The sequence below is a fragment of the Dromiciops gliroides genome, chromosome 6 (genome assembly GCF_019393635.1).
Source record: "Dromiciops gliroides isolate mDroGli1 chromosome 6, mDroGli1.pri, whole genome shotgun sequence".
Lineage (NCBI taxonomy): Eukaryota > Metazoa > Chordata > Mammalia > Microbiotheria > Microbiotheriidae > Dromiciops > Dromiciops gliroides.
The window spans coordinates 170,918,243-170,931,086 of NC_057866.1; the positions used below are offsets into that span (position 1 = coordinate 170,918,243).

General features: G+C 35.0%; 1 protein-coding gene across 1 annotated transcript in view; it reads right to left on the reverse strand.

Moving 5' to 3' along the window:
• MAP9 (microtubule associated protein 9) overlaps nt 1-12,844 on the reverse strand; it is a 54,761-nt gene that overhangs the window by 17,664 nt on the left and 24,253 nt on the right. The window contains exons 8-13 of the mRNA XM_043972863.1: nt 8,423-8,481; nt 6,504-6,633; nt 4,372-4,461; nt 2,027-2,185; nt 1,696-1,841; nt 597-729 (exon numbers count right to left, since the gene is read on the reverse strand). Coding sequence (XP_043828798.1) covers nt 597-729; nt 1,696-1,841; nt 2,027-2,185; nt 4,372-4,461; nt 6,504-6,633; nt 8,423-8,481 — 717 coding nt within the window. The remainder of the gene's footprint in view (nt 1-596; nt 730-1,695; nt 1,842-2,026; nt 2,186-4,371; nt 4,462-6,503; nt 6,634-8,422; nt 8,482-12,844) is intronic.

Sequence of the window (12,844 nt, forward strand, 5' to 3'; positions counted from 1 at the left end):
TAGTCCTTCAACCTGAATTCCAATTCCCTATATCTATGTCAAAAGTCTACTTATCTTTTAAGGCCGAGCTCAAATGTCAGCTCTCTATGAGGATACCTGTCCTGATGCCAGCAGCCATACCATACCTTATCTATCTTTGTATTCCCCATGGGACCTAAGATAACTGCTTGTATGATGTTAACTTGATCCATCTGTTTTTTTCTCAATTTTTTTGAGAATCTTTTTTTTTTTTTTTTGGCTTCAATGTACTCTAGCCTATAATCATATTACCTTTATAGATGTCTCAGCCCCTACCCTCCCTCTTAAGTAGAATGTAAGCTCATTGAAGGCAGAGACCATATCATTTGAATCCCCTGCCCCACCCTAGAACTGTGCATCAATACAGTTAAGTGTTTAGTAAATGTTGAAATGAATAGTAGGCAAATACTTAAGTAAAACTGTACATTCCAAAATACCAATTTCAATGCTAGAAAATATAAGGCTTATTAATAAACTCACTTGCTTATTAAGTTGAAATAATATATGCTCATTACAAATGATAAATTGAGAAATGTGCTTATTAAGAAAAAAACAGAAGTGTATCAAAGAATACATACCAGCCACCTTTCATATTCATTAACAGCCATTTTATCTTTGTCTTCTTTTTCAACCCTTTTTATTTCTTGTTTTTTTCTTTCATTTATTTTCTCTTTCATCTTCTGCCTGATCTGAAAGTCCTTCTGCTCATGCCTATTATTATAAGATCAAAGAATTAAATATTACAAGGTGAATACAAGAATTTCCAAAGTACATTTTCCCTTGCTTTTCATTTGCCTTGTCATATTTGCAGTTGATATATATACACATATATAATATATGTGTGTATATATATACATACATACATATACATAGATATGTTTAAGGAAGTTGTTTGAAATGGGGAATTTATAACAAAAATTATTAAATTTTGAAATATTAATAACATCATTTTTATTGTTTTAAGGATTATAAAATGTTTTATTCAAAACAACGTGTGGGCATTATGTATTGCAAGAATTAATAGCTAACAGCCTCAATTTACAGATGAAAAAAGTAAACCTGTGAGAGATTAACTGATCTGACCAAGACCAGAGAAAATCTCCCAGCAAAGATTCATTCACACCAAAAGTGTCTGATTCTAAAAGTGGTGCTCTTGTCACAACATACTATGTCTATTTATTTCCTAGAAGTTTTAAAACAAGGTTTTCATCAAAGACCCCCTCTGATGCCACATTGTTGCATGGGGATGACACAAGTTCTCAAAAGCTACACCAGAAGGAAAGTAGTACAGAGGAAAGACACTGTGAAAGTCAGAGGACCTGAGTTTGAATTTCAACTCTGCTACTTGTTACCTGTTTGATGGGAAGCAAGTCACTTGACCAAGTTTTCACCTTTAGCAAATAAAAGGGTAAGAATTAAAAGGTGTAAGAGTGTTCCAGCAACTCCAGGTATGGTTTTATCCATATGAGCAGTGCTAGGAAAATCTGAAGAAGATTCTTAATAGATTGGCTTTAGTGTGATTAATTTTTTGGTGTTAGTTACTCTTGAAGGTTATTTACCAAGTGATAGGGGTTGGAATCCACATCAGAGAAGCAAGTACTCTCAATGAAAAAAAAATCATAGATACTTGAAATATTAAAGTATTTAAAAACTATTAAAATACTTAATGACTTTTACCATCTTTCAACTGCTGATATATTGTCTTTTATCTTTTCAGCATAATATTCTTCCTCTTTCTTTTTCTTTGCTCTTTCATATTCTCTCTCCTTTTTGTTTTTTTCTTTAAGGTATTCCAACTTTTTCTCTTTCCATTTTTCAAAAGCCTAAAGAAATTAGAAATATTTCCTTACTTCTTGATATGACTTGCCTTTTCCTATTCTTTATCTTCCAAAATTTATTCTATGTGCTAAAAAACAGATGTGGTGTGATAAGAAGTTTTAATAATTAATTTTCATAAAAAACCCACTAAAATTGAATCTCATGAAAGCTAATCAAATTTTGTCATTACTTTTTGTGCTTCTCCCTTCTTCTCAGCATTTTCCTCCTCAATTTTCTTCATTTTTTTCTCTTCAAGTTTCTTTTTTGCAGCTACTTTCTTTGCTTCTTTTTCTTTCATGGCTTTCCAAGCTTCAAAAGATGCTGATGCTTCTTCTTTCTTGGCTCCTTTCTTTTTTGGGGACGGAGGAGAAGAAGTGATTGGGGGTGAAATAAACGTATTTATTTTTAATAGTTTTTATCATTTGTCCCACTTAGAATTGTTTTAACGAGGAATTAATTTAAAATTATTATGGCCAGTCAATTACTAGAGAAATGATTTGTATGTTTTTTTAGCTTGATATACCTCTTAAACGCATAAAGGTTCTAAAGACCAAATTGTACTTGATCTCAATTAAGGGAGCCCTGAACTACAGTTAAAATAGTAAGTAGCATGTTACATAATATTGGAAAATGCTGAATTAATAACAGAATAGGTCAGTGGGTATAGTTTATGACAATGGCAATATACCTATGTACATATATATAATGGGGGTGGGGAGAGCAAAAGCATTATATGTGTAACTTTACTGCTAAGAAGGTATCTAAGAAGCCCAAGGGACTAAGCCATTTAGCCATGCTGATACACAGTTAGGTAAGTAACAAAATTTATGTTACTTCATTTTCCTTCATATAAGATTAATATTCTTTATATGCTGTGACATCCTGGCAGTATTTTAATGTCATGTTTATCACAAGTGACTGGATGCTAAGTTATTGGCTTAATAACTATTTGTGTAAGTCAGGCAGAAAACAGGCTCCAAATAAATGGAGATGATTAACATATGTGTGCTGTGGTACAGATTCTGAGACACAGTCCGTAGAGTGTTTAAATGGAAGCCATTTTCTAGAAAGCACTGTTATGCAATTTAGTTTTAATATTAAGTACATTTTCCCAATTCAGTTGTCATTCTACTTATGTGACACAATCACAGAAAGATTATATTAAATTCCCTGGACTGATTTTGTTCCTGATTACCCTGGGTCTGCAGTCAAGGTTTTACCTCGCTTTTACCCTATGTCATAACCCCAATTCCTTGTGCTGGTCCTTTGCCACTCATACTGGAGGTCGTGGGCTGCCTGACCCAGTGAAGTGCAGGCTACTGGTTTAGACTTCTGTCCTGTGTCCCAGCACTGTAACTCCCTTCCCTGATCTTGTCTCTCAATGAGGTTTGTCCTAATTCCAGATTCTTTCTTTGTTCTGATCCACAATTTATCTGTGTGTTCAAACTCTCGTCTTGTCACTTCATTCGCAAACTTGACATAACTTTGACCTTGACCTGGCTTCTAGATCCTCACCTCAGACTGGAAATTCTCTATACATACTCCTTAACCTGCTCTCTCAGACTGACCTCAGATATCCTAGTTTTAACTTCATGCCTGCCTAAATGTTCTTTTGCTACTTAATGGTCTTGACGCTAAATAGCCAAAAAAAAAAAAAATGCAAGACCTATTAGCTTGTTATATGACCGTGGACTAGAGTTTGCCTTAATGAAGCACCTAAGAGCTGTTTGAACGTTGTGCTTGCTCAGGTGTTCTCCTCTATAAGGGCTTATATTCCATGAAAGAAAGGGAGTAATGTATATAACTTTCTAGAGTTGAGTATCAGGTCTGGAGTACCTTGGAGATCCAATGAATTTACAGCTATTTTCAGTGTACTAGTCATCTAGAAGGGCAACTAGTTGGTACAGTGGATAGAGTGCCTGGAGTCAGGAATGAGCTCAAATCTGGCCTCAGACACTTACTAGCTGTATGATCCTGGGCAAGTCACTTCACCCTGTTTGCCTCACTTTCCTCAACTGTAAAACATGCTGGAGAAGGAAATGGCAAACCACTCTGGTATCTTTGCCAAGAAAATTCCAAATGAGGTCAAGAAGAGTCAGACAGGACTGAAAAATGACTAAGCAGCAGCAAAAGTCTTCTAGAACAACTACACTCAAGCCCATAAACAAGAATCCATGGATTTAAAACCTCTAAACTAACTGGACTGGACTTGCCTTTCTGAGGGCAACTCTACAAAATACTAATGAACTCTGCTGTTTACAACTCCAGGCATTGTTCTAGAGGTGGTCCAAAAGGCCCGGAGGTACTTTAATAAAACAAATACCAAACCTCAATCATGTAATCTGCCCTTACTGAGACTGTCAAAGTTAACATTATAGTGTAGCTATTGAACACTTATCTAAGCATAAATGTAGAAAGTAGTGCTTTTATCCATAACCTATGCATAAAGCTGGATATTTTTCACAAGTTCATTTAATCATTATAATTAAAATTTACAATTACATTATTTCTTTCATTATACATTTTTCCAGATACCTGTTCATTTTGTATTCTTAAATTTTCAGCTTCATTCTTTTTAATTCTTTGAAGTTCCTGAAAACATAAATTTTTCTTTACAAGCCAATCCTATAAAAACAATGAAAAAATATGACTCAGTTTTCAAAAAAAATGACTTTTTAAAAAGTTTTAAAAGAGTTTTGAAATTCCTTTTTTTTAGAATTGATGATAAACTATGAAACATCATTTATCCTTGAAAGCTGAGAGAATCTTTAATTTAGGATATACTGTTGGGAAAACTATATGTACAATCTTGTGCAGGACACAAATACAGATTGTATATGACAACAATCTATTCCATTATTATTATTATTAATATTAGTGTATCTTATTATTTTTATTTTCTAGTTACATGTAGAGATAGTTTTTAACATTTGTTTTTATAAGATTTCTAGTTTCAAATCTTTCTCCCTCCCTCTCCCCTCCCCAAGATGGCAAGCAATCTGCTATAGGTTATATATATATATATATATATAAAATCACATTAAAAATATTTCTGCATTAGTCATGCTGTGAAAGAAGAATCAAAACAAAAGGGAAAAAACCTCAAAAAATAACCCCCCCCCGAAATAGTATGGCTCAATCTGCATCTAGATTCCAGTTCTTTTTTCTGTATTTGAAGAGCATTTTCCATCATGAGTCCTTTGGAACTATCTTGGACCAATGTATTGCTGAGAAGAATCAAGTCTATCACAGTTGATCAACACACAATTTTGTTGATACTGTGTACAATGTTCTGGTTATGCTCATCTCACTCAGCATCAATTCATACAAGTCCTTCCAGGTTTCTCTGAAATCCACCTCCTCATTGTTTCTTACGTTCATATACCGCAACTTGTTTAGCCATTCCCCAGTTGATGGGAATCCCCTCAATTTCCAATCCCTTGCTACCACAAAAAGAGCAGCTATAAATATTTTTCTAAATGTGGGTCCTTTTTCCTTTTTTTTATGATCTCTTTGGAAGATAGACCTAGTAGTAGTATCGCGGGGTCAAAGGGTATGTATGCACAGTTTTATAACCTTTTGGGCATAGTTCCAAATTGCTCTCTAGATTGCATGGATCAGTTCACAGCTCCACTAACAGTGCATTAGTGTTCCAATTTTACCACATCTCCAACATTTATCATTTTCCTTTTTTGCCATAATAGCTAATCTTATAGGTGTCAGGTGGTACCTCAGAGTTGTTTTAATTTGCATTTCTCTAATCAATAGTGATTTAGAGCATTTTTTCAGATGGCAATAAATAGCTTTGATGTCTTCATCTGAAAACAGTCTGTTTATATCCTTTGACCATTTCTCAATTGGGGAATGACTTACATTCTTATAAATTTGATTTAGTTTTTGATATATTTTAGAAATGAGGCTTTATCAGAAATACTGGCTATAAAAATTGTTTCCCAGCTTTCTGCCTCCCTTCTAATTTTGGATTCACTGCTTCTGTTTGTACAACCCCTTTTTAATTTAATGTAATCAAAATCATCCATTTTGTGTATCCTATCTCTATCTCTTGTTTGGTTATAAACTGTTCTCCTTTCCATAAATCTGAGAGAGAAACTATTCCTTCCTCTCCTAATTTACCTATGGTATCACCTTTTATGTCTAAATCATGTACCCATTTTGACCTTATTTTAGTATAAGGTGTTGAGATGTTGGTCTATGCCTAGTTTCTGCCACACTATCTTCCAGTTTTCCCAGCAGTTTTTGTCAAATACTAAATTCCTATCCCAGAAGTCTTTGGTTTTATCAAACAGTAGATTACTGTAGTCATTTACTATTGTGTTTCCTGTGCCTAACCTACTCTATTGATCCACCACTCTATTTCTTAACCAGTAGCAAATAGTTTTAATATTCCTTTATTATTAAAATATAGTATTTGATGTATTTTTGGTCCTCCTCCTTAATACTTCTTCTTTCCTATGCCCACATAAAGTCAATCTAAAAACATAACCACTTCAATTTGCCATGCAGCTAGTGAATATTTTGGATGCTCACCAACTGTGAATGGAAATCTTTTCTGGGGAAAAAAAAAATTAACACATATATCCTTGCAAAGTTAATCTTGTCTTCTGAAAAACTAAATATTCTGATATCCATTATTATTATTGTTTTACCTGATACACAGCTGCCCGTATGGAATCTGCTTTGTCAAGCTCTTGGTTCTGTTTCTGTGAAGGTTTCTGGTCCAAAATCTTTAAAGTCCCCAGGTACTGAGAAGGTGCAGTTGTGGGCAGGGGTTTCTTCCTAGAAGGAAACTTTTCTAAGAATTCAAAGTCACCAATTTTAAAAGATCCAAACTGATCAAGATAAAACTAGACATTTTTAATTTGTAGAATGTCAGAATTTGCATATATTTTAATCAATGAAAATTAAATGTCTTACATGAAAATAGCCTAGTTATGACAAAATTAATACTCTCTGAAGATAGCTTTATTTAGAACATGTAATCAAAATTTAGATAAACTAAATAAACAAAACAGACTTGAAGCAAGGTATGTATTTCCTAATTAGAAGACGTCTAATTTAGCAGAGTTTGGGGATTTACCACATTCAGTCTATCCTCTATATAGCTTGCTTTGTATATATGTGTTTGTATGTTGTTTCTCCCATCAGACTGTAAGCTCCTTGAGGTAAGGACTGTACTCTTGCCTCTGTATACCCAGAACTTAGCACAGTGCTTGGCACCTAAGCAGGTCTTAGTAAATGCTGACTGACTGGTTGCTTGAGCTATTTATAATGTCATGAAAATTTGGAATCACATTGGCTAGATCTGACAAATGAATAAGTTATCCACTTAGATACAAGGTCAACAGGTAATGTTTGTATGCTACTGTAATGAATATTTGTGAACTCTTGTAATGAATTAGATTAGCATGGCAGAGTAGATATTAAGAATGCTGGGCTTCAAGTCAGGAAAACAGGTTCAAATCCTTCCTCTGACAATAGTTATAAGGCCCTGGGCAAGTCATTTATCCTTTCTATGTGTCTCAAACAATTCCTTAGAATGTATCTACAAAGACATGGATCTGGGTTAGTGGAGGGCATTCCCATACCAAGTGGTCTCCTTGCTGACAAAATAATAGATCCTTTGCAGTTTTTCATACAAATATGAACTTGTTGGCCTGGGGTGGTGGTAGAGAGAATTGGGAGAGAGTTCTACTTTATTTATAATATCTTTAAGTCCAAAAACTGGCCAGCATTCCTTTGTTAATGTTGATAATTTTTCTGTAATTTATTTATGCATTTTTGAATGATTTATAAATGCCAATTTGGGCAAATAGCCCTCTATAGGAGTGCTGACTTTTTCTACTCTGATTATTTTAACTCATGATCTCACTCTCATGGCTACTGGATGACAGAAATTTTTGTAGATGAGATCTTTAATGAGACAAAGTTGTACTTTATACATGTGTAGCAAAGCAAGTTATGACAAATGTCAAGGAGACCAAGACAGCTGGATATGTGCTGAAACTTTTGTTGCCCCCTGTAGTCATTTAAGTCCTAAGGGCCTTAACTTGCCATGGGAATCTTGGGAGGGGGTATATCTATTATTTTTATTCTGAATTATCAGGTCTTTTTACCATGGGATATTCTACCATGAGTACAAAAGACTCTTAAAAACCTGGAAGAAGTTGATACCCTATGGTATAGTGAGGAAAGAAGGAAAAGGATCTTTTGAAATCTTCTGGTCTAGGGGAAAGAAAAGAAAAATACATGTTCTTAATTTGCAGAACAAGGAGGCGAGCTCTTTAAAGTCCTTTCCAGCTCAATTCTGAGATGGGATGGAATGTAACTGCAAGAGAAACAACCCTAGATCACATGAAGTACTTGTAAAATCACTCTCAGCACCACAACACAGACCAAGAAGGTACTTGAGTGATTCTTTCTATTGGGAGATGGTTCTCTGTGGAAACATATCTGATTTTTATAACAATAGTCAATGAGACAATCATGTTTCCTTCGCAAAAATAAAAAAATATAGTCAACTTTGCTAGAATGCTACTGTATAAATGAGATATTTGCATTTTATTACCTGCCTGATTTTGTTCTTTTAGCTGTTTTCTTCGTCAAATTCTTATCTTCTTTTTTTTTCTTTTAAATAGAAAAAAAATACATTGTACAGGAAGCTACATAATAATTTCATAATTAGAATTAGAACACAAAAGAAAATTATTTATAATCTTGCAAATATAAGAAGAGAAATGTGTAAGTTATTTTTTTCTAACTACTGGCTCAAATTCACCTGATTATATCCTCTGTGAACTTTACTAACTTTCTACCACCGCTAAACTCTACCCTCTAAAAATGCTCCTAGAGTTCTAACAATCTCCAGTCGTTTTTTACTTTACTAGAACTTGAGGTATGAGCAGATCAATGAGATCTTTCTTGGAAATAAGGTGGAAGTACAGGGGAACTAGTGTTCATCTCCCTTAGCTGCAAGTAGTGGTACCTTAAGCCCTACAGTAAAAACCTGGCTGTTGACCACAAAAAGACTGGGAAAATGGTCCTTGAAAGGTGTTATCCCTGGCTTTCTGCTACCAAGAAATACCTCTGCAGTGTCAGAAAGGAGGGACTTATCTCCAAACAAATAAATATCAGGCTTCTATTTTTAGGTTAACTGATGCACCTGGCTACATCTAGCCTTTCTTTATTCTGAAGATATTGTTGTATGAGACTGCATGTATTATTAGTGTTAGAATGATACCAATTACATACCATGATAATGACAATTATAAATGACCTCAGACTTTATTACAGAGCACCTGGTTTATACTTTTCTTACATACCTTTGCACTCTCTCTTTCGTATTAGTTGCAAGCATGACTTCAACTCTTATAATTTATTTCTCCACTCCACCTTAGCCAAACACACCCTTGACCTCACTACCTACCACAAGTGGTTCACTCACATGACCAAAAACTCTCCTAATATTTCATTTAAATCTCCCCTAAATCTATTCTTTATTCTTACTGTGACCTTTAATCCCTTTGCCACACTCAAAATTTTCTCCAGGTTATTTGACCACTGCTGACTTTACTTTGTTCCCTTCCCAATCTTTATCCTATATTTAACCAGTTCATCTCCATATTTTAATCCAGTCTCAACTCCCTTGTCCTATTGATGGTCATATGCCTTGCCAAACTCCAACTCTGTACTACTCCCCAAATCCTCTGTCTCTATATAGGTGCTATTGAACAAGATAATATCCAAGCTGATGGGTCCACATCAATTTATATTATCTAATTTCAAATACCTCTCCCCACCCCTCCCAATTCTATAATCTCTTCATATCTTCCTGACCACATACCTCTTTTGCACCCTCAGATGAGTACCTCAACTTATATTTTGCTGAGAAACTAGAGATTATCTGCCATGAACTCCCTCTTCTCTCTTTATTTCACCACCCGCTTTGATATCATCCTTCATTTTTCCTTTATCCAGTCTCTGAGGATTAAGTAACCTTTCTCCTTCCCAAGGCCAACTGCTTTATATATACCTTTGATCTCATCTCCTTCAGTCTTCTCTGATTGCCCCCATTCGCCGCCCCCTTTCAATTTTTCCCTATCAGTACTGGTTCCTTCCTTACCTACAAATATTACCAAGTCTCCTCATCCTTAAAAACCCCTCACTAGACTCTATTACCACCTCAAACCATCTTAATCTTTGCTGCCCTTCTCAGATGTCTAGAAAAAGATACCTATACTCATTGCCTCTATACCTGTTATTTCTAAATCTTTATAATCTGATAAAATGACCATTTCCTTCTGACACCAATCATTTCTTAAGTGACATGTTGGATGACTTTTTCTTAATCCTCATCCTACTTGACCTTCTTGCAGTATTTGACACTGCTGACTACCATCTCTTAATGGGTACTGGCTCCTTTGTAAATTTGTATGAGTTTTTAGATACTCTTTCCTGATTCCTCTTCTCTCACTACAATTTCTGATTAGTCTCTAAGTATATTCTCTTTTACAATATAAGCTCCTTGAGGGCAGAGATGTTTTTGTATCTTCACTGCTTAGTATAGTGCCTAGAAAATAGCAAGTATGTGATATTTACTGATTGACTCAGCTCCCATTAATTTAATTATAATCTCTACACCATTGACTCCTAATCTACATTAGTATGCTAATTATTTGGGACAAGAAATAATTTTGATATGGTTTCATTTTGCGACATCAATAGTCATATGTCAGTGCTTCGACTGTCACTGGGCTGACTTGGAACATATGTCCCTGACTTGATTCAACAAGGTTGACCTGGTTTTCCTTGCCTTTAGATGATTTTATAAGTTGAGTACTGGATTCCAAACCATACACATTTGTTTCATTGCTCTTTTGCTGTTTCAATTCTGTATTTTTAACTTCTAAGTTAAAATATACAAATATTGTAACTCTTAAAGAGTACACTTCAAAGACATATTGAAACAACTGTGGTTATGGGGAAGTAAAACATTTTAAAGATCATTCAAGTCCATAATGAATCTGTTGAACCAAACAACAAAGTGCAGGTGAAAATGAAAATCAACCAGGAACAAAGTATTGCTGTGAATCAACTTAATCCTCAGAAAGTAAGAAAGACCTTATGAGGAATCTGGTAGCTGAAAAGAATTCTGATTAAATTTCTATACAACCAGGGTTCTTAAACCAGGGGTTCATGAACTTTTTAAAAAATGTAATAAGTGTACTTCAGAATAATTGATTTTCTTTTATTTTATATATTTAAAAACTTCATTCTGACCGCCAAAAGAGTCCATGACACAAGAAAGGTTAAGAACTGCTTAAACTATGCTTAAAGCATAACTTACCCCAGAATGATTGTTTATTTCTTCTTATGGTTCTCAAATAATGTGGAAATGTAATTGCTCTCTTCTCTCCACTCACAGTTGCCACTTTTAGTTGAGTCCCTTGTCACCCCTCACTTGTACTACATGCAGTAGTTTCCTCATCAACCTCACTGTTTCAAGTCTCTCTTTTCCACTCTATGCTCCACAGAGCTGCCAAAGTAATTGCTCTGAAATAGTGGTCTAAGTTACTCCTCTACTTAGTAAACTCCAACAACTCTCTATTGCCTCTAGGTAAATTTTAAACTCCTCTCACAACCTGCCTTCCTATCCTATTACATATTTCTCCTATTCATAAGCTCTATTGTCCAGTTAGCTGGTCGCCTCCCTCCTCACACATATTTCCCTTCCCACCTCTGGGTCTTTTACACTGGCTGTCTCTTAGGCCTAGAAGGCACTCCCTTTTTACTTTTTCTAGGTTTTAAAATCCCCAGGTTTCTTTAAATCTTTGCATAAGGACCGGTTTTTCCTTATCCCCATAGCTTCTAGAGTTCCTCATTAAATTGTATTTATTTTCTGTATATTTTGAATATATATATGTATATGTTGTTTCATTTAATAGAATGTAAGCTCCTTGAGGTCAAGAACTGTTTCACTTTTGTCTTTGTATCTCCAGTACCTATGTGTCTGGCACATGGTAGGCACCTAATTGCTTGGTGATTGGTCACATTCCCTCTACTAGCTTGTAAGACTAATAAGGGCAGAATCCCAATCTTATTTTTCTATCTTTCCTAGCAACTAACACAGTGTTCTGTAATGAGCTCATAGACTCATGGGTTTAGAGATGGAAGGGGTTTTAGAAGTGCTTCAGTCCAACTCCTTTCAATTTACAAATTAGGAAATTTAGGCCCAGAATGGTTAAGTGCCTTGCCCCAAGTCACAAAAGCAGTAAACTGTAGAACTGGAATTCAAAGTCAGGTCCTTTGACTGTAAATCCCACGTCCACTCCACTTTATGCCTGGTGCTTAATGTTTGTGAAGTTGAATTAAACTACTGATAATAGACACTTAATATAAAACCTATAAAACACTGGTTCAAAAATTTAAAGCCAAGTGTGAAACAGGAATATATTACTATTCTGAACTTAAGAGGATTCATTTATTCATCAAACATTTAAGCTTCTCAAAAGAAGAGTTGTAGTCTTTGATGGGAGCCCCCATCCCTCCAGCTTCCTGTTGCTGCATCAGAGGCCAAGCTTTGAACTTCCTGGGACCATCTGTCCTCATCCATTTTCTAACTAGGTGATAAAACACTTTCTTCAACCTCCAAACAGGACCATTAGAGGTCATTACTTGAGGAGCTTAAGGGTCTCTACATTTACTGCAATTATTTTCTGCCCTAGGCCCTGAGAGTCCTCTCCCTCTATTCATTTTTCTACCTCTTTACCTGAAAACTACAATCTAATCAGCCCTACCAGATTTCTGAAGGTATGTTCATGGATTGTAATATTGTTCTACTCGTTATCTTTGTGATTTTTCAGAATATAATTCCTTTTTCTGACCACAATTATTCTATACAAGGTGTCCCCCAAAAAACAGTGTAGTTTTAAGCTTTAAAAGTTTAAAGCATATGTAGTCTTCTCCATCAGAATATAATTCCTTGAGCGCA